At 40.6% G+C, this 21,041-nt stretch overlaps 1 protein-coding gene across 3 annotated transcripts in view; it reads left to right on the forward strand.

The window, feature by feature from the left end:
* The window catches only part of mybpc2a (myosin binding protein Ca), a 38,352-nt gene extending 18,410 nt beyond the window's left edge, over positions 1-19,942 (forward strand). For all 3 annotated transcript variants that reach the window (XM_008329630.2, XM_008329631.2, XM_008329632.2), the window contains 26 exons: positions 693-776; positions 911-1,059; positions 1,935-2,052; positions 2,299-2,347; positions 4,996-5,052; positions 5,133-5,308; positions 5,442-5,574; positions 6,717-6,841; positions 8,810-8,915; positions 9,049-9,218; positions 9,968-10,133; positions 10,750-10,856; positions 10,965-10,994; positions 11,759-11,895; positions 12,074-12,233; positions 13,016-13,120; positions 13,295-13,483; positions 13,628-13,762; positions 14,170-14,337; positions 14,656-14,744; positions 15,155-15,350; positions 16,403-16,542; positions 17,210-17,369; positions 18,358-18,494; positions 18,965-19,151; positions 19,608-19,942. In XM_008329630.2, the coding sequence (XP_008327852.1) occupies positions 693-776; positions 911-1,059; positions 1,935-2,052; positions 2,299-2,347; positions 4,996-5,052; positions 5,133-5,308; positions 5,442-5,574; positions 6,717-6,841; positions 8,810-8,915; positions 9,049-9,218; positions 9,968-10,133; positions 10,750-10,856; positions 10,965-10,994; positions 11,759-11,895; positions 12,074-12,233; positions 13,016-13,120; positions 13,295-13,483; positions 13,628-13,762; positions 14,170-14,337; positions 14,656-14,744; positions 15,155-15,350; positions 16,403-16,542; positions 17,210-17,369; positions 18,358-18,494; positions 18,965-19,151; positions 19,608-19,639 (3,305 nt within the window). In that variant the 3' untranslated portion in view covers positions 19,640-19,942. The remainder of the gene's footprint in view (positions 1-692; positions 777-910; positions 1,060-1,934; positions 2,053-2,298; positions 2,348-4,995; positions 5,053-5,132; positions 5,309-5,441; positions 5,575-6,716; positions 6,842-8,809; positions 8,916-9,048; positions 9,219-9,967; positions 10,134-10,749; positions 10,857-10,964; positions 10,995-11,758; positions 11,896-12,073; positions 12,234-13,015; positions 13,121-13,294; positions 13,484-13,627; positions 13,763-14,169; positions 14,338-14,655; positions 14,745-15,154; positions 15,351-16,402; positions 16,543-17,209; positions 17,370-18,357; positions 18,495-18,964; positions 19,152-19,607) is intronic.
* The last annotated feature ends 1,099 nt before the right edge of the window (positions 19,943-21,041 follow it).

Here is a 21,041-nt window from a genome sequence, read left to right on the forward strand (position 1 = left end):
GGTGCGTGACCTAAGGTGACATTTGACCCCAGTTTCATTCTCTCCAAAACATTCAATGGATGTTAAATTGCTGTGCTGTTAATTGTAAACGAGTCTCGCTGTAATGTGTCTGTATTGTATGAGGTGACTGCCTGCGCATTTCATATTAATCATAACAATATACCTGATTCAAACTTATTAAAGGGGGTGTATGACAATACATCAACAGCAGTGTTGACCTATGTTATGGAGCATTGTTTCCCAAAGACTGGGTCGCAAGAGATTTATTTTGGGGTCGTCTCTTATCGTGTTTCCCAGGAGTTTTTAGGTTAAATACAAATACTTACAATTAGTGCCTGTGTTGGTTGTCAGTCATCCAAGTTTAGGACTCAAGGACTCAAGGTTCTTTATTGTCATTACAACACATTAGGCAACGGATGAACAAAATTAGTTAGTTTCCCAGATCCCGGATCAAGCCCAGGTTACAGAGAACCAGACAACTGAACTCTCCTGGTTTCTAAAAGGAATTTCAGAGTTTGTAGCCAACAGTTTTCACTCTGCTGATCTGCTGGTTTGCTTGGTCCCCTCGTCTCAAATCATTTTATACAGTTTGTTTTCCACGTCCCCATTGGAATGTTATACCATATGGTAATTCCTTGTGTTGTTTTGTTGTTTCACTGTGAAACACTCTTCTTCCATCCAACACATCACAGAACAGGCACCAGGGGAGGATGCCCAGTCGACCGAGCTGTCCGGACTGTTTGTGCTGAAACCAGAGAGTGCCACAGCAATTAAAGGTGAGCTGCCGTCTGAGTTTTAAATCACATCCCACACGTTTGTTGCTGCAATACCACGCAGCAGGCATATGGACAGTTATTTGTGTATGTCCACAGTATTAACCACCATAGTATTACATCACCACTCTTGGCAGGCAAGGACATCACGTTTGTGGCTAAAGTGGACTCTTCAACTTTACCGAGGAAGCCGACCTTGAAATGGCTGAAGGGGAAGTGGCTCGACCTTGGCAGCAAAGCTGGGAAACACCTGAAGTTTAAGGAGTCGTATGACAGGAACACCAAGGTACAACTGAGCGCACGGTATTGATTGTATTGAAGAAAAAAAGCAAGATGACAACAGGATACATGTAGAGATAGAAGGTGTAGATGCAACGATTCAGAGTAACAAATGAGTATAATTTACTGGGTTTACCAACCAAAGCACAAAGGACAATGGAGAAAATAGGAAAAGATGGTAAAATAGGATGAGCAGGAAGTGGAGAAAAGGGTGAGAGGTAGTTAGCTAGAGGACGAACTGTCCAGAATGACTGTTCTCATTGCGGTGGAGTCATGCAAAAGTGTCAGATGGTGATTTCATTTTTTTTAACCAACATTCTTATCTCAGATAAATTGAATTAAAATCCGAAACCACACACTGAAGACCACAGTGTCATACATTTCTGTGGAACTGAACAACAACAGCAAGACATTTATTCCCACAACAGCAGTCCAATCACAAAGTGCTGGATTCATGGGGAAGGATGCGCCAGGAAGAACATCTGCTGTACAGATTGTACTTTTAAACTAGTGCAGTTGTGAGGAGAGTTAAGGAATAACATTTTAGAGAAACAATTTCCCATTATATACTTTATTTATACAGTATATATTTTGACTTACTCAAGTGTTAGAACAGTGCAATCTAAATACAGTGTCTTAGATGAATACTAATTACAGTCAAATACTTCAAGAGTTCCAAAGAGTTCCAAAGTTTTGCTGAAACACCTATTTTCTTTTGTGTATTTTACAGTATAGTAGTAAATCTCACAGACTCTTTACCAGGCTGCATGGTCTGTCGTCACTCTGTTTGTGTGCTCCTTCTGTATACTGATGAACTCATTCTAGGTGTGTGTCCTTTTCCTGGTGAGTATTGTTGGCATATCAGCCCTCTTTTTCCATCAGATCTACACCTACGAGATGAGCATCATCAAAATAGTAGATGGAGACGCAGGTGGCTACCGCTGCGAGGTCACCTCCAAGGACAAGTGCGACAGCTGCACGTTCGACGTCTCAGTGGAGGGTAAGTCCTGAGACAGACTCTTAATCACATTATTGTCATCTTCCATTCAGCATTTCTGCCTTTACTATATAACCAGCTTTGTCAGCCAATAACTCTGTGAGTGTGATGCACATTAGGGCCTATCATTTAGTGGCTCAGTGAGGTCATCGGTCCATGATTCTGCTGCTGCTGCTGCTGCAGCCTGCTGCTTAATGAATTAGACCAGGCCTACTTCTCACCAGTCGCTGCCCTTCTGTGTGGTTTCAGCCTTACAAGAGGAGCAGCAGGACAACATCTTGGAGGCCTTTAAGCGATCGTAAGTGTCACTTTTGGCAAGGGTAAACTCAACATGTCACTCGCCACACTGTCTGCCATATGCTGCTCTGTAGATCACTGCCTTTGGGCAACTGTCAGTCTCCACGAGTGTCTCTGCCTCGTGTTTGTCTGTCTCTGAGTTGCAGCTGACTTTGTTCGACTCAGACTGTCTGCCATATTTCTCTCTCTGTCACGTCTCACTGCATCTGCCACCGTGCTGGTTTGCCTCACCTGGCGTCCCTCATGGTCACACATCTATTCAATTGTATCACATCTTTTCTGAACACTTTTGTGCAGTGTAGCACTCACTGACTTTTATATTATTATTTTTTAATACAGTGCAATGTATTCTGGGATTACTGTCTACTTCCCTTGTTTTCTGTTATACATTGTAGATTTTAATCTTTGCTTTAAATGTGCTGACATTTTCAGATTCTGTGTTTGTAAAGAATAGGGAAAAATACAATTTCCATTCGTCATTAGTGCTCATTCAGAAAGGCACAGGTGAATGCACCACACAAGGAGACAGAAGCATATCGGGCTTGACACAAAAGGCCAGAGCGTTCTTTTAAAGGATGCTGATACCAGGCAGCGAGGATGAGGGAGAGAGATTAGTGTGATAAATGAAAAGTGAAATGTTGGTTAAAACTCAAATCTGCTGCTGAAGAGAAAAATGGTGAATGCATTATAACACCTTTTTACGTGAAGGTCGTTCAGAGGAATCTGAAGATGATGTTCATGTAAGAACTGCCTGCAAATAATTCTTCACGACAGCGAGTCCCATCTGTTATCCTAGAAGGGTTTCTGGCATCGCACGGTGAAACAGTATATTGAAAGATCTGAACTAAACAATTGGGTCAGAGTGGCAGGTTAAATCTGATGGGCTAAAAATAAACTGAGAAGTTGCTGTTTTTTGAAATCATGAGTTACTGAAAATCGATGGTGAGGGGTATAGGGTGAGGTAGATATTGCAGGCATACATTTCAATTTCACATATGCACTGATTTATCATATTATTTCCTTTGTTCATGAAGAATAGCGTGAACAAATTACAGTTAGTTAGGTTTAGTGACGTTTGGAAGGAATAGGACTTTGCATAAAACCTTTGGGAACCAATAAATAAAGTGACCTTATAAATTGTATATAATATTACCCCCTTGTGGATTAGCCAGTTATTACATCACCAGGTAAGACTTATACAGAAAGGTATACAGAAAAGGGTTATAAGAAAAAGAACCACGTTCAGCACTAACTCCACTGATGTTTCTTTGGGAAATGGAGCTAACATGTGGCTAACACGTTAGCCTTCCCCTTTCCACTTAGCAGTGCGTGGTTGACGGGAGAGTTGGGTCTTGATTTAGACAAACTGTATGAGATAATTTGGTGTAGACATGTCAGGGGCCTCTGGTTCATTAAACCTCACTCTTTTATTATCCTGGCTTCCTTGTGATCAAGGGCAAAATCCCCCAGAGAGGATTTACTACCACCAGAACGGCAAGGATGACAGGGATGGATGTTACTGTTAATTGAACGAGTCACCCAGAAGATAAACATGAACACTGTGAACAGCATCAAACCAGTAGTTCAGTGAGCCTCAGAAAATTCATGAAACTTCAATACTTCAAAGTGCACTTCAAAATGGTCACAGAACAAAGTATATAGTACTTCAGCCTGTAGACATTGGTTGGTATTTGCCATGCATTGCAGAGAGTGAGTGATGAGCAAAGAACACATTCAGTTTTATATCTCTTGCACAATTGCATGAGAGGAGTAATACAAGTTGCATGCAGTGAAGTTTTTTCCCCATATACTAAATGTATTTTTTATTCAACTAAATGTATTTTTTATTCATTTGTAGTGTTTTTTCCACTACAAATCTCAGAAAGTTGTTTCTATTCACTGTTACAGACGGCACAACAGACTGACATCAGTTTAGATCATATGAATATAAATCTAAAGAAATGTTCATAGAATTACGTAAGAATTACGTAAGATATTTATAACCCTAACCCTAACCCTACAGGACTGTAGTAGCTGAAAAAACAGGGGGAAGATTGAATATATCAGTTACCCGAGGGAATTGGTTTATCAATAATGCATAACATAAGGCAAAAAAGTTTTTCTACATACAGAGATAATTCTCAAATTTAGCATTATGACTTAGAGCTATTGATTATGACTTGTTTTCGTGGTTTGGAGGATCTGGATGTTAAGGAAAATGTGATTAAAGAATACAGATCTTATCTTCATGACAAGGACAGACAGCAGGAGCTGAGGAGATGGAGATACCACGACGTGGCACTAGCTTTTGCGGGGAAAAAAACAAAAACAAAACAAAAAATAAATAACCCAAAGACAAAGAAAATTCAAAGGAAAATGTCTTTGGCAACAAGTTAACTTTTTTTAAACAAATTTCCTGGAATGTACTTTTTCTGCAGCCTAGTTACTTCCCTTTTTCTTTTACACACTGTCACATAAAATATGTGGCTTTGCATTTGAATAGATTTTTTTTTTCTGAATAAAAAACAAATTAGAAAATGTAGAATGATTTCATTAAGTAAAGGTATATTGTTTTCTAAGATTCAATTTTATTTTTCTCGCTGTTCTTTAAATCAAAATAATAATCCTCCAAATCCTTTTGGTTTTTAGTGGAGATGCTGATGAGGACGCTGGAGATCTTGACTTTAGTGCACTGCTGAAGAAAAGGTAAGACAGTACTTGCTCTCAAAGATTCAGCCTTCTTCATCAGCTGCCGTCCGTTTGACATGTCACAATATGCTAAACAGGGAGAAGAAAAAACAAGAACCCAAAGAACCTGAAGTGGACGTATGGGAGATCTTAAAAGCAGCCAAGCCATGTGACTATGAGAAGATTGCCTTTCAGTATGGTATCACGGACTTTACGGGAATGTTGAAGAGGCTGAAGATGATGAAAAAGCCCAAAGAGCCTGAGAAGAGTGATGGTGAGAGCTGGTGAAAGACACGTTATGAGGCCACAGTGCACACGTGAAACGACAGTCATCGTCGGCTGCTATTACAGCATGTCCTTAGTTCAAGAAATGTATTCATATCATGATATTTCACTTTTACCGTCAGCTTTCATCCGGAAGCTGGAGCCAGCGTACACAGTTGACAAGGGCAAGAGAATGCAACTCTCCGTGGAAGTAGCTGATCCCAATGCTCAGGTCCGTTGGTTCAAAAATGGACAGGAAATTAAACCATCAGCCAAGTGAGTCAAACCTCCGTGATCGTGGGAACATGATGGATTTTTTGGATGCTACAGCAAATACAGAAGTTAGGTTTTGGTGTCTTTAGCTTTCTGATCCTCCTCCTAAGTTTTTGCCCGTCCTCCTTCTTTAAAGTTTTTTTTTTTTTTGGTGTTTTATTAATGATAATACAGCTGTTGCAGCTGGCATTTTTAATGACTTCACCATCTGCCATTTTGAGGTGCTTGAGCATGCAGCTCACTGAGAGTATGGCAGCTCTCTTCCTGTTTTGATGAAGACCTCAGGGAGAGGGACATTTCTTGCCCTAAATGGAAGCTCCCAGGAGGTGCTTTCAGTCTGTGCTCTCTCTCCATCCAGTGTCAGGAAACTAGACTTGGAGCCATCTTTTCTAAAATGAGTAAAGAGACAGTCTTAATCCAGGGCTTTGATTCATATAGGAGAATGATTACTGAATCATTTTCAAGACAGAGCATTATTGTTTTACGGCAGTGTTTCCCGAACTTCTTTTGAGACATGGCATATATTTTACTTGAGTTAAATATCACAGCACAACACCAAAACAAAAATGTCCCCAAAAACTCATTTCCATTCCGCCTCCTGCTCCATAGAGCCAATAAGAATCCAAGAATAACTGTCGACATAAAAGTACACATCATTAAAAGTTAACATTTTTCTCATCAAACCAGGATGTTGAACTGCAGTTTTTAACTTAAGGCCGCAGTAAACAAAGACGATACCTTGAGTTCGTTCAACATTTCAAGGCTACCATTTATCTCTTACAGATTTGGCTCCCACAAAAGTGAGGTCAGAAATATTCACCCACAACATTTACGTTTTACCATTCAGTTCACCAAATGTATCACTCTACTGTAAAAGTTAGAAAAACATAAACTGAGGGACAACATGGTCTAAAATCGCAGCTCAGCCACACAAAACTAAGCTGTGAAGTTTTAAGTGTGTGTAAAAATGTGTGTGTGCTCATGACTGTGTAGATCTTAAACTGTGAGTCTCTCTATTACCGTCATAGTTTTTCATTGTGAGTCAGTTAATTTTTCCCTCTTTGTCTCACTGTCTCTCTCTCTTCCTCCTCATTTGGTCTTCATCCTCCACACATATATTTTTCCACCATCTTCTTCCTGTCCAGGTATCTGTTTGAGAGTGTAGGCAATAAGCGGACCCTCACTATCAACAAGTGCAATCTCTCGGATGACGCAGCATATGAGTGCGTGGTCGGAGAGGACAAGTGCTTCACAGAAGTTTTCGTCAAAGGTATATGAGTCACTGCCTTATGAGGAATACTTCTTCCAGTCACCTTTTCCTTCTTGGCTTAGTAAATGCTGTTTGTTGTGAGGCGAGAGCTTCAGCTGCTCTGTTCCCTTTCCTGTGTCTGTGTTTATTTCATTGCTTTCATACCAAACAGCAGCACACTGTGCTCTAATGTCTCTCTATGCATTTTCAATGACCACATGGTGTGTTGAATGTTTCTGGTTTGATCTTTGTCATGTATCTTTGTCACTTCGCTGTATGTAATGTGGTGCCGTCACATTTCTCTAGTAGTTTTCCTGAAATGTGTGGCATCAAAGGCAAAACATTTCTTTAAATCATTTGGCAACATGATTCATTTATTTCAGGGACCACATTTTTAAAGGAGGCACAAACTCTAACTAAATCACAAGGTTTTTTTTTCTCCCCCTATAGTCTGTATCATTTACTTAAACCTCTATTACCTTTTAAACAAAACATTAATCTGCTTTGAAGTCACTAAGTTATAATCCTGGCACAGAAAAAAAAATCTGGTTTTCTGCGTGACACTGTGCAGGTTCTATTTCTGTTACTTTTCCTCGAGGTTAGTTGCTTTTCACACACAGGAGGCCAAGACTCTAGGAACGCACTGTACCCAAGCAGGGAAAATGATAAAAATACCAAGATGTTGGTCGACACCTAAAACAAATTTGTTTGAACCAAGCCAGCTGTTACCACATTAGTCTTTGGTCTTTAATCACACATGCGATATTAATATTCTAAGCAACTGCCTGGCAAGTGAGAAGGTGAGCACATACGATGCATAACAATCTAATTTCTTTCATTAATATTAAATTTCACAAAAAACAAACAAACATTTTACACCAGTACAGTATTTAGGTCAAAGCAGGGCTACAGTGAGTGAACTTTTATTCTCTATTCTTACTTTTTATATATAACCACTGTTTTCTTTTTTGGGTCTCAGCCACTCGTTCCTCAGGGATTTTTTTGCGGAAGTGCAGAAAGACCTGATTGACTCTGAAGACACCAGGCTCAATTCACAAAACCCCTGTGAAGCTGGCTCTCACATTGTGCATGTGTGCTCGGCGCAGTGACTGGGCCGTCAGGGCTCTGCTGCTCAGGTTATAGAGAACTGAGACGTCCGTAGGGGGACGGGATGTTGATGGTGACAAATAGCTGAGCCTTGCAGAACATCAGGCATCACACCTTGTGGTTACATAATGTGACTTCCACCACCCTGAGGGACTTTGTGTGCTTTATAAGACAGGTGCTTTTGCTGGATTTCATATGGACCTCAGCGGCGTATTGTGTTGTGATTTAAATTCAAACACAGCTAGCATATGTTGTGTGTATTCTCTGTGTATTGAGAACATCAATTCACATGCCCTGAACCACACAGCTGTGGAGGGAAGAAGAACCCTGAAATGCTGGCTTCACGAAAAGAGCTCACGAAGGAAAACTTTCAAACTAAATTAGGGCTTTAACATCTCAATCGACAGAGAATTACAGGATATAAATACTGAGTATAGTTGGTTATAAATGTACAAATATTAAACAAACATATACAGTTTGAAAAAGTACCTTCTGCTTTTGTCAACTTTAAATGATTTAAAAAAATATCTTGAAAAACAATTACAACTAGTGGTATTTATTTTATTTTGAAAAAGCTGGCAAATAGAAAGTATTATTGATAAATATATATTCTATTTGCTGACAAATAGAAAGTATTATTGATAAATATACTGTAACTCTACTTGTCTTTGTATTTCACTGTATTCTTACATGAATTAAAGCCTTGTACACAGTGTTTTTTATATGAAATACACATACACGTTGAACCATCCAGGTGCATGCTAAGCTATAGTTTAAGTACCATGCTTATTGCTCCCTACAATTTTTTATACATTTCGTTAACATTCGTCGGCGTTGCTTTCTGATCTTTTTTTTGTTTTGTTTTTTCTTTTACTTCCGCAGAGCCTCCGATCACCATCACCAAGCTTTTAGATGATGTCCTCACTGTTGTGGGTGAGAAGGTTGAGTTTGAGGTGGAAGTGTCAGAGGAAGGAGCCCATGTCAAATGGTGAGCTAGCGCCACCTGTACTCAGTTCATTTAACAATGTAGCTGCGTAAATATCCCTATATAAAGACGTTTAGAGAGAAAAAAAATCAAACCAATATTAATAAACTAGAACACATGTTCCTGTTCTCTTCAGGATGAAAGATGGCGTTGAGCTGACCAGGGAAACTGCTGGGTCAAAGTACAGGATTAAAAAAGATGGGAAGAGACACATGCTGATCATAAATGAAGCCACTAAAGAGGATATCGGAATGTACTACGCAGTCACCAATGGTGGAGAGTCGAAGGCTGAGCTTGATGTTGCAGGTAAGTTCAGTCAGTGACAATGTTTTTATAGAGCATATTTAAAAAAAAGGAGAAAAAAAATGGCAGATGTAGTTTATGATAAACATACACTTTAGGTTAGAATATAGAGAATTAAAATTGTTAAGTACTTTAAGTACTATAAGAAATACATTGCACCCATCCAGTAAATATTCATAGAGATTCTATACTGAAGACTTTTTATTTTTTACATGTTCAGCTCTGGCGGGCCACATGAATCGACGTAGCGTGTTGTGTTCTGCCTGTGGGCCATGATTTTGAGATATGTACCATAGAGGAATACAACCGGTTAAATCAGTTACAGTACAGTAACAACATTTACTTCTGGAGGTGACCTTACCTGTCGGTGTGAACAGATAGTAATTCTTTGCAGTTTTCAGTTGGAATTAAATCACTCATTACTAACATTGTTACAAGGACAGATTTGAACTTTCAAGTTGAGCCCTGGGACAAATTATGGCTGTCATACTATAGCGAAAACACATCATCATTAGGTTAGGACTGACCTGTATAATGAGGTCTAACTTTGGCGAGATCAGTGAGTAAACAGTTGGTAAAAACACTGGGCTGCCACACGCCGGGGACTCTGGGGCTCCGTTTCTGACAACCTCTGCTTAAAACTACTTGGATTCCATGTCATGTGTTAAAGCCAAAAATACACGGGCATGCAGCTGCTACAGTGTGTACTGTTTTTTTGTTTTTTTCCCCCATTTTTTCCATTTTTGCTACAGACAAGGAGCTGGAGGTCCTGCAGAGCATTGCTGACCTGACAGTGAAGTCTGCTGAGCAGGCTGTATTCAGGTGTGAGGTGTCAGATGAAAAAGTGACTGGAAAATGGTTCAAGGATGGCGTGGAAGTCCAGCCCAGCAAACGCATTAAAATAACACATGTTGGAAGGTAATTATGGCACACTCAAACACTAAACCACAACCACACACACACACACACACACACACACGTATATATATATATATATAAAAATGTGTGTGTACTGTATATATGTACAAACATAAATTGGTTTAACTTAAATTCTTAATACTTAAAAAATATGGTTGCTCAGCAAATTTCCTGCATTTCTGCATAAATAAACCATACATTAAACAGAACAATCAAAAACCCAATTTTCAAGGCCGATTTATATTTCTAAAGGCGTTTTGCCCGTCTGATCCACAAATCTGGAGGCTACTACACGAGGCAGTGTCTGTCCCGGGGCACAAAATTATTTCTAAAGGCTATTCAGAGTTATTTCAATTTTTGGATAATGTAAAGCCCTAAACAAACAAACAAACAAACAAAATGTACTCTGCATAGACATAACATCTGCAAAGTCAGGGTTTCTTTCCGCAGTCTCTCCGTCACAGCGGACTACAGTGTAAGGCAACAGCTGTCACACAAGGTGAAAGCTGTTTTCTTGGTATTTCACTCTGCGTTACCATAGCAACGTTACTTCTGCATAATTGCGGGGTCACAACAAACGTTGTCTCCTTGGTAACATCTGGTCACATATCCCCAGGGTCCATAAGCTGACCATTGATGATGTGAAGTCGTCAGACGCTGGAGATTACACCTTCGTCCCTGACGGCCATGCCATTTCTCTCTCTGCAAAACTGAACTTCCTGGGTGAGAGCTGCATAAAAACTCAAGTACAAAACCTGTGACGCAGTCTCTGCTAATACTCTTACCACACCAAAAAAGTAACAAAACTCCCTGTGACATTTCTGTTCTCAGAGATCAAGATTGAATATGTTCCAAGACAGGGTAAGTGCTGCTACGGTTACAGTCTGTACACGTTGTTTTATTTATTGCCTTTTTATTGTCCTGAAGAGAGATCCAAACATGAGCGTTAACTAAACATTCTCTAGCACTGTTTTAGAAAAGCTGGATGTTGCAGTGTCATCAGTGACACCATCTTTATGCTAGTAAATAAATACCAGTGACAGCTTAACGCTGACCCGCTCTTTTCAACAGAACTGCTCTATTTCTGTGCAATTCAAAAAGAGTAAACTAAACTAAAGGAGTGAGTGAACTCTGACTTACAAACCAAAGACTTGTTTTTAACTTTGTAGACAACAAAGTTTAAGTGTGGAAAGTGGTGACTTGTACCTACAGCAGTTCTGAGTGCTCCGGTTCATTCATTTCTGAAACTAATCCTGTTACTTGGTCAAATGTTTTGACACCACAAACAGGTGGCATATTTCTCTTTAGCGGCCTATTGATTGTTGATTGCTCCCTAATTGTGAAAAATGCATCATGGGACACCGTGCACCAGCAATGCTGCTGCTGGCTGATGAATGCAGAGCTGTACTCCTTCAACAAAGTCAGGACAAAACTTCAACCTAGTTATTTACAACACATAAATCCCCAAAGAAGACTTTCAAACCACATTCATCTGTAAGACAAAAGCCTAAACCTGCATTAGTCAGCTAAGCTAAACTCTCTAACCTAGCCAGTCCAGATGATTTTCAAAAATCATCTTTTTTTAATGTTTATTTTCATGCAACATTTTCTCTCCCCCTCCAAAGATCCCCCCAAAATCCACCTGGACACCAGTGGTGGCAACAAAAACATCATCACTGTGGTGGCAGGAAACAAACTTCGCCTTGACGTGGAGATCACAGGAGACCCGGCGCCCACTGTTTGCTGGATGAAAGGCGATGATGTGAGGATTAGAACAGAGAAGATCTTACCTCAGCTCTGTTCTCTTTTTTGCACTAATAAAAGAAGTCAATGTTTGTCACAGAAAAGAACGGCAGTGAAACGTGAATCACCAGTGATGCCTCTGGTCTTACTATTAAACGTCTCTCTTTTCCCCGGTTCGTTTATGCTCTTGACGGTAGGTGGTGAACGCGACAGAAGGGCGGGTCCGAGTGGACGCAAGAAAAACTCTGAACACCCTGGTAATAGACGGGGCGGAGAAAAGCGACGAGGGTCTGTACACCATCACTGTCGCAAACCCTGCAGGCGAGGACAAGGCCGAGGTCTTCATCAGGATTGTGGGTCAGTACTGGCTGGATTGATGTTGATGCTGTCTGTTAAGATCTTACTCAATAAGAGCGTAGTTAAAAAGAGACAATGTTAAAAAGAAAAGCTGTTTCAGAGCAGCTGGAATTCATCTTCGGGGCTTAATAAATCTCCCTCAAAATGGCTGTTAGTGTTTACAACTCATTAAAAGTAAAATATGCTGAATGAAAAAGGTAATGGTTGTTGCTGTAGACACGGACATTTATTTAGAGAATTTCTATAAAAAAATGGTATTATCTGAAATTAAAAACAAACTCTATTGTAACATGCTAAATAAATCTAAAACGAAAGTTTTTAGATATATACAAAACAAAACTCCAAAAGTGTTTGGTTCTTTTTTTGAGCTCATATGATGACTCAACATGGCGGCGTATGTCTCGGGTCACGATAACAATGACAAGCATTAGTAGGCATAGGCCAACAGAATAGAAAACATTGAGTTAAATATTGCACTCTGAATCTCTAATTGTATGTGTATTTGTAATCTCTGACTTTGGAAAAATAATTTTGAGGTGAGTTTTGTGCTATCAAAACTGCTAAAGCACTGTTAAAGTTTCACAAAAGGCAAAACAAACTTTATGAATTGCCAGAATGGGTTCAAAGAAAGTCTCAGATGAGTGCTTTCTGCCGCAGACGTCTATGTGCTTCATACTGTACTGCATAAATACCTCACTTATTTCTGCCTGTCATGCCTCCACATTTTTCTCCCTGTTTCATCCTCCTCTTGTTCCTTTCCCAACTGTTCCCTTCCCCTCCAGATGTACCTCATCCTCCTGAGAATGTCAAATGCACATCAGTTGGCGAGGACACTGCCACAATCATATGGGACCCCCCTCCGTATGACGGCGGCGTTCCCATTAAAGGTATCCCTGGAACTTTCAGCAGCTTATGTTCACAGCTGATGTCTTTCTCCTGGGAGGAAACAGCCGCTTAGAAAACTTCCTGTCTGCGTTTCCCCTCAGCATTTTGAAGCTCTTTTCAAAAGAACAATGAGCTGTTTTAATGACTTCACCAAACACTGGTGTCTCATCCTCCAGGTTACCTAATGGAGAGGAAGAAGAAGGGCTCGTCCAGATGGACCAAGCTCAACTTTGATGTTTACGAGTCCACCACATACGAGGCTAAGAAGATGATTGAAGGCGTGGCTTATGAGATGAGAGTGTTTGCAGTCAACGGCATTGGCGTCTCCCAGCCCAGCTCAAACTCAAAGCCCTTCATGCCCATTGGTGTGTCGTCATTTGCCATTAGCAGAATGCTTAATTAAAGGAGGTTTTTCACACAGTGCTCACTAAAGCTGCTTAACCTACCTGCCGGCCAATTTAATCTGGCCATTAATGTGTTAATAAGCTCTCTCTCTCTCTCTCTCCTAGCGCCCACTAGCGAGCCCACTCGTCTAATGGTGGATGATGTGACAGACACTACCTGTGCACTCAAGTGGCTTCCTCCAGAGAAAATTGGAGCCGGAGGCATCGACGGTTACATCATTGAGTACTGCAAGGAAGGAAGTAAATATAAGCAAAGAAATACACAAATTAACCCTCTACTTCCTGAAGAAATCTTGTGTAAAGATTAAAAAAAGAAAGCCACATAAAAACATCCAAAATTGGCCCAGGTACAGATTAGCCTGGGTTTCCAGAGGTTTTTAAAACTAAAAAACTCCATCTACGTCATCTTACTGTATATCTTCTCACTTGTAAAGAAATGTAAAGATGTGTACATTAAGAAATCTCATTCAGTCCAAACCTCTAATATTACTAGTCTGTTTTTCATTGCCCTTCGTTAGTGTTTTTGAATTATAAACCTAAGATATGAAATAATGACGGTATTAAACAGCTGACTCATTCAGATTTCTAAACATTATGTACTGTACATGGACTAAATCAGGTTTTCTCTGATGTGCGTCATTCCTTAGGTGACCAGTGGGTGCAGGCTAACCAAGATCTGGTGTCTAAGAACCAGTACAGAGTCAAGGACCTCCCAGTGGGTGAGAAGATGCTGTTCCGTGTTACTGCTGTCAACATTGCTGGTCGAAGCCCACCGGCCATGACCTCTCAGGCTGTCACCATGAGAGAGATAGTGGGTAAGGAATGCTGTATGGAGAAAATATATTTAAAATAGATATTATTATCATATCTTTTGTTGTTGTTTGCTCAGGTTAGTGTTAAAATTGTATAACCATAATTAGAGCTGCCTGGTAGAAATAAATAAACTCTCAATTATGAAGCTTTTGGTGAGTTTAATATTTACTAGGTTGAATATTAAACAAATATTTATTACTTATAAATACAACATACAGATGTGTGTGAATTTCCTGCCATATATTTACCACCCGTTCTTCAAATCGACCACACGCGGTTAAAAATGGTCAATGTCTGTCTTTGTCGTGCCAACTGCCCAGAAAACCCTAAGATCCGCCTGCCTCGCCAACTGAGGACCAAGGTCATCAGGATGGTGGGTGAAAAGGTCAACCTCGTCATCCCTTTCCAGGTCAGTGCAGTTCTGACAAGACCTTCTATTTTATCTTATTTAAGTTAATTCAATTTGTGAACACAGCATAAAAATCACTCTGGCTCAAAAGAACACTATCTCATTAATGACATTACATTAATTTGGGTCTAGCTCAAAATTAAACGTTAATATAACAAAGCAGCTTAAAGTTGGAAAAGTTGGCTAAAGATCAGCCAAAGAACAGCTGTTAGTAAAACCATGATAGTTAAATATCAGGGGGAAAAACACAGCAGAAATAGCTAAAAGAGAACAAAGTAACAATGTGCTTTAATGCAATTTACTACACGACTGCAATAAAATGATTGATTTAAACTCATATCATTGACTGATATTAACATTTTGCTAAATTAAAAACATGGTATTTTTGTTTTCCTGCCAATAAATCCCAGGGTAAACCACGTCCCATTGTGACCTGGTTCAAAGATGGCGTCGCCCTGGATGACAAGACCGTTGGCACCCGTACCAGTGAAGTGGACACTATTCTGTTCATCCGCTCATCGGAGAGGAGACACTCTGGAATCTACACACTGTGTGTTCAGATCGAGAACATGTCAGACAGCGCTGACATTCACATTCAGGTTGTAGGTACGTCCTGCCTCAGAGACACAGAGACACTGAGACACAGAGACACTCAGACACTCAGAGCTGCTCAGCTCTATCTGCAGAGATGAACAGTCTTGCTGGATGCTCTCTCATTAGCAGCAGATTGGTTCATACTTCACACCATCCACTGCTAATAACCTGTGTCAAAGGAGATGATTGGTCCTGGTCCTAATCTCTGACATGTCATGGGTTTTTTTTTCTCCTAATTCCTTCCTCCCACACATCTGTGACTTAAAGTAGCAAATCATCAAAGTGCTGATTCCTCTGTCTTGCATAATCCTTGTTCCTGCACTGCCACAGTGGCCACCCCTCTCCCTGGGTCAGGTTACCAGATGGATTATTTGGCAGGGCTCCTCTGGGATTATTTGTACGTAGACTGGGATTAGTTTTGGATTTTACTAATCTATTGCTTGCTCTGCGGCGATGGATGAGCTAATGAAAAACTTTGACTCCTCTGATCTGGGGCCACCCACCTCGCTGATCTGTCGGCCTAGTGTTTCAGCACAGGACACCTCGTGAAGAATTAACTGGATGGGAAAACAGTTGTGCTGCTCACAGCCTGCACTGTACTCTACAGAGGAGAGAGTGCACGGAGCTGAAGATTAATGACAAATACATTACTATGTTGTGCAGTATTTCTGCACTGCACTGAGTATAGAACAGGCCACACAGACAGGCGGATGATAAACACACTGCATTCTCCTGCTATGTGACTCAGGCGGGCACTCTCTCAGTGTGTCACTTCTATGTCAACTGTGTTTCTTCAGTTATTAGATGCAGCTATCAGCTCCTCTCATCTCCGTCTTTGCTCAGCTGTGGATCTGTCAATCCGCAGCAAATCTCTTTGTGCTCTGACTTTTGGTTCACTTCTGTCAGTGGGACTTCCTTGCTTCGGATGTGTTCATTATTGCTCGAAACAGCTTTGCCTGCGATTCTATACACACAGGGACATACAATTCAGTTGCCTAATGAACTTGACTTGTCCATACAGACTGCTTTGGCTCAACTGTGTCTTCTGTCACATGCTCCACCAGAGAAACCGGGGCCTCCTATCAACGTGCGTGTCACTGACGTGTGGGGTTTCAACGCTGCACTGGAGTGGAAGCCTCCCAGCGACGACGGCAACTGTGAGATCATCGGCTACACCATTCAGAAGGCCGACAAGAAGACTACGGTATGCATGAACGGAGGTGGAGAGCAGAATAGATGTGAGGTTCAATGGAGGTACAGTATAACGTCGTTATTGTAGTCGCCTACAACAGTGACGGTGACTCACTGTTTCTGTTTGGGTGAAAAGGAAACCTCAGGGTTGATGCCTTTGTTTAATTACAGCAGTTCTTTAATTGTGTTACAAATCAGTTTAGCTACATGTGCGTTTATATGTGTTTGTAGTTTTTACATTTATTATATTATTTATAATACTTTTAACCCAACATAAACTTAGAATACAAATTAGGTTTTTAATAATTACTGCATTTTTATTAAATTAACCATGAGGGTATTTTCCATCAATTATCTTTTTACAAACATGATAAATTATGTATATAATATACATATATATTTTTTACTACTAGAAGGTAGAACAGAGATGGTTTTGCATCCTGAATTGTTGCTTGCCCTCATTTTTATTTATTTGGAGAATAGAAATGGATTAACAGGAGGATTTCAAACAGTCAAAAAAACTGCTTTGCTTCAACGTTTGTTATTCAAATACAATGATATCACTCTGCGTGATCTGGTAGTCATTGCGTTTTCCAGTTTGATTTGGAGGTGATTTTGGAGATCTCAAACATCTACGTCTTCCTGTTTCTGTTTGTGTCCCTGTCCCTCCTGTCCATCAGGAGTGGTTCACGGTCTACGAGCACAACCGCAGGCCCAGCTGCACTGTGTCTGACCTGGTCATGGGAAATGAGTACTCCTTCCGAGTGTACAGCGAAAACATCTGTGGCCTCAGCGAAGAGCCCGGCCTCAGCAAGAACACCGCCATCATTAACAAAACAGGTAATGAAATCCCTGCAGAGCGCTGAGCAACGTGAAATAATAATCCTGTGTTTGGTGCCAGGGAGCAGCTACTGCTCAGATGAGTTTCTGTGTGTGCAGCGTGCAACATACACTGGGCCTGGTGGTATATAATGGGTATGACAGTGAAAAAAGGAAGTTATCAGGAATGTGATTAAGTTTGGACGTGCAGTGGCTAAAAATACAGCCTTTAATGTGGCGTTTAACTACAGAACATAGTAATAATATTAGAGCAACTTGAGATTACTGGCTGCTCATGATTAAATGCTTGAATCTAATTTAAAAGAAAATTAATTTACAGTGATTACGTTGGACAGAAATATTCCTCGGCCGAGTGTTAAATAACATTAAACACGGGACGTGGATTATGAAAACAGCTAGGCTGGGAAATTAACACCTGCCACCAGCCAAATGCTCCGACTGTTGTTGTGTTTTGCGTTTGTTTATTTCATCAGATCATTTTGGCAGCCGGCCAGCCAATCTTGTTTGTGGGGATTGTTGATCACAGTGCCCACCTGACCCCAGGACGGCAAAAGTCTGTTTCTGCCACCATTATTAAACTGGCAATCTGAATAAAATGACAACAATATTAGTGAAATATTGTGACGTATGCTTTCAGTATAAAACATCTTGTTTGGCACGAATATCTAACAACAAATTATACATCAACTTAAGGTTAAATTACAAAAAGGTTTAATTAACTGAAATTATCCTGAAATGGTGACATAAGGAGGCCCTGACTACAGGTGACAGCTGAAAATTAGTTTAAATAAGAATTTTAAAATGTAAAAAATATTAGAAAAAATAAATTCTGTAACCACTTCCCCAGGTGGGGAGCAGCCATCAGTTTGAAAGTGACAGAGTTCAGAGATAGTGTTTAGGCACAGTAACAACTTTAGTCAGAGAATCAGCCAATCATTCTGTTCATCAGAGTCACTCCTTTAACCAATGACTGTCTCTTTATCTCCAGGTTTGACCTTTAACCCTCCACCCTATAAAGAACAAGACATGAGCAGATCCCCAAAATTTACAACGCCTCTGATGGACAGAAGCGTGATTGCAGGTTACTCAGCTGCGATCAGCTGTGCTGTCCGAGCCCACCCAAAGGTATTTCAATATATATATATATACACACACACATATATATATAGAGAGAGATATGAATGCGTGGGTAATAGCTGTGCTATTTTGTATATTTGTAGAAAACACAAGTTCCAGCTGCATCTCAGAAATGAAAAATCACCCTGAACCCTTTTTTCAGCCTGTTTTCTTTTTCTTACCAGTATTCACCTCTTGTAGCTGTGCTGCAGGGTATGACACACATTTAATGCTTTGTCTTTTACAAAGCAAGTGTTGGGTGTCAAGCAGAACTTTAAGATTAAAGATTAAACTTTAAGCTTTTTTTAAGATTAAGATAGAAAGAAATCCAAATAAGGAACCTCTGTGACATGTTTTTTTTAATCTCATCGAATTGACAAAGATTTGTCAACTTAATTTCCACTCGCCCTCTGGTCGCCTACCCTACTGACATCTCTCTTTTTTTTTCTTCCCTCCTCCTCCTCCTTTTCAACACACAGCCAAAGATCATTTGGATGAAAAATAACATGATCATCGGTGAAGACCCCAAGTACCTTATGCTGAACAACCAGGGGGTTTTGACCTTGAATATCCGCAAGCCAAGTCTGTTTGACGGGGGCAGATACAGCTGCAGGGCCATCAATGATTTGGGTCAGGATGAGGTGGAGTGCAAGCTGGAAGTCCGAGGTATGTTGTAAAAAATCAAAAACAGTGGGCTTGATCAGAAGTACTGAGAGTATATATGTAAAATAAATAAAAACGAAAAATAGGAAAAAGAGACCTGACTTGAAGTGGTCTGCAAAAGGTATTCATAAAAATCATTTTTAAACGCAGTAGTTTGAGCAGGTTATGTTCACAGTCGCGTCCTCTGTCAATTGTCTTGAAACAATTGAGGGCAGATGAAGTGAGAATTATTTTACAGATGTTTGCTAAATTTAAAATAAGTGACTTTTATGCTTGGATCTATCGATGGTCGCACTCAAAACTGTGTTTGGTAAGGAATCATTTTTTTTTGCCAAATATTTACATGAACGTTTCGGTTTCATCAATCTATGAGTGGTCAAAGTCGGACTGTCAACGACTTACTTTCAGATTAATCTGGCGTCCTGCGATGCTGACGCAACTGTTTCTTTTTCTCCGCAGTTGCGCAAGAGAAAGTGGAAGCCAAGAAATGAGCGACGGACAAAACAACAGAAGAAACAGTTGAACAGCAACAGTGATGGATGATGTGTAACAGAGTAGTCATGAATAAATATCATTAGACTAGATCATTGATGACAACTCCCATATGCTCGTCTCCTTCAGCTCCTTAAATTCTAAACCCTTACAGCAGGCTGTCAGACTGTCACCTCCTGACTGAGCGACGCCCCAGAGTAGTGTAGTAGCTGTGCCCGACTGTGACCGCCCTCACCCTGGATCCTTCTTATCTGTGAACTGGACCTGTTTCTGAGCACTCTTATAAAGCAGCCTGTCATCCATTACACCTCTCTGTGTGTGTGTTGTCTGTTTCGTGTTCAGGACGTTTTTATAGTTGATATGAATTTATGATTGTGATGCAGTTGTAGCTTTGAAACCACCACGGTGTGACTGTGCAGTTCCACACCTCTTTGTAGTGATGTGTGCCAGGGCCCATCGACCCCGTGATGGCTGAACGGAAGGATCAGCATTCAGCCGAGCATGGCCAACAACATGGAGCTGCTGGGATTTAAGTGGGTTTTATACACAGATAGGAACCTGCTGCATTCTTCCCATTCAGACTCTTGGTGAATCGTAGATGCACACTGAATTCTTTCAACATTAGCGCATGCTCTGATCTTACAGATGCTACAGTTCCAATAGCATGACCTACAGTATGACGGTGGGCCTTCCACATAGATGAAATACACTCATGCACATGCAAATACAAACACACACTCCACATCAGGGTCTCATTAGCATCACTCTCTAGAGACTAATTAATGCACCCATCAACACTGCCCTAATTAGGTCTCCCACGTCATTACTGAGCAAACGAATTACCGCTAATCTACACACCCGCAAAACAAACACAGCACCATCTCTGCTGGGAGAGTCGTCCGCAGCTCGCCTCACACACCAAATCACAGCCTCACTGATGGGTTTTAACCCCGACCACCGTCCCAAGTAATTTAGCTTTGCCTAACACATGCTGAACAGGAAGAAGTAACTGAGGAACAATCCAGACGAGGGAAAACACATTTCATATTTAAGGTTTGACGGAAAAATCAATTACTGCTCTTCAGCAAAGACCGTGTATCCGCCACCACGGAGGATTCCAGGGAAATGTATTTCTCAGACCTGATCCAAGGCTGTCCATTAGAGGTCTTTGTCTCGTATCTCTCCAGCAGAGGGGGTTAGAACACAATAACAAAGACTACAAATGACCGTCATCAAGGCCCGTGGTGTAATTGTGAGTGGCAGGTTGTGAAGTAATAAATAATGCCTTACTGACTGACACCTGATACCTGAGCGATTCTCAAACATCTTTTTTTAGGTCCTGACTCTTGACAGTCAGGCTGAGACCGGCAGCACACCGGCTACGGTTTCCTTCTTTACATT

The sequence above is a fragment of the Cynoglossus semilaevis genome, chromosome 17 (assembly GCF_000523025.1).
Source record: "Cynoglossus semilaevis isolate Cse_v1.0 chromosome 17, Cse_v1.0, whole genome shotgun sequence".
In the NCBI taxonomy this organism is placed as follows: Eukaryota; Metazoa; Chordata; class Actinopteri; order Pleuronectiformes; family Cynoglossidae; genus Cynoglossus; species Cynoglossus semilaevis.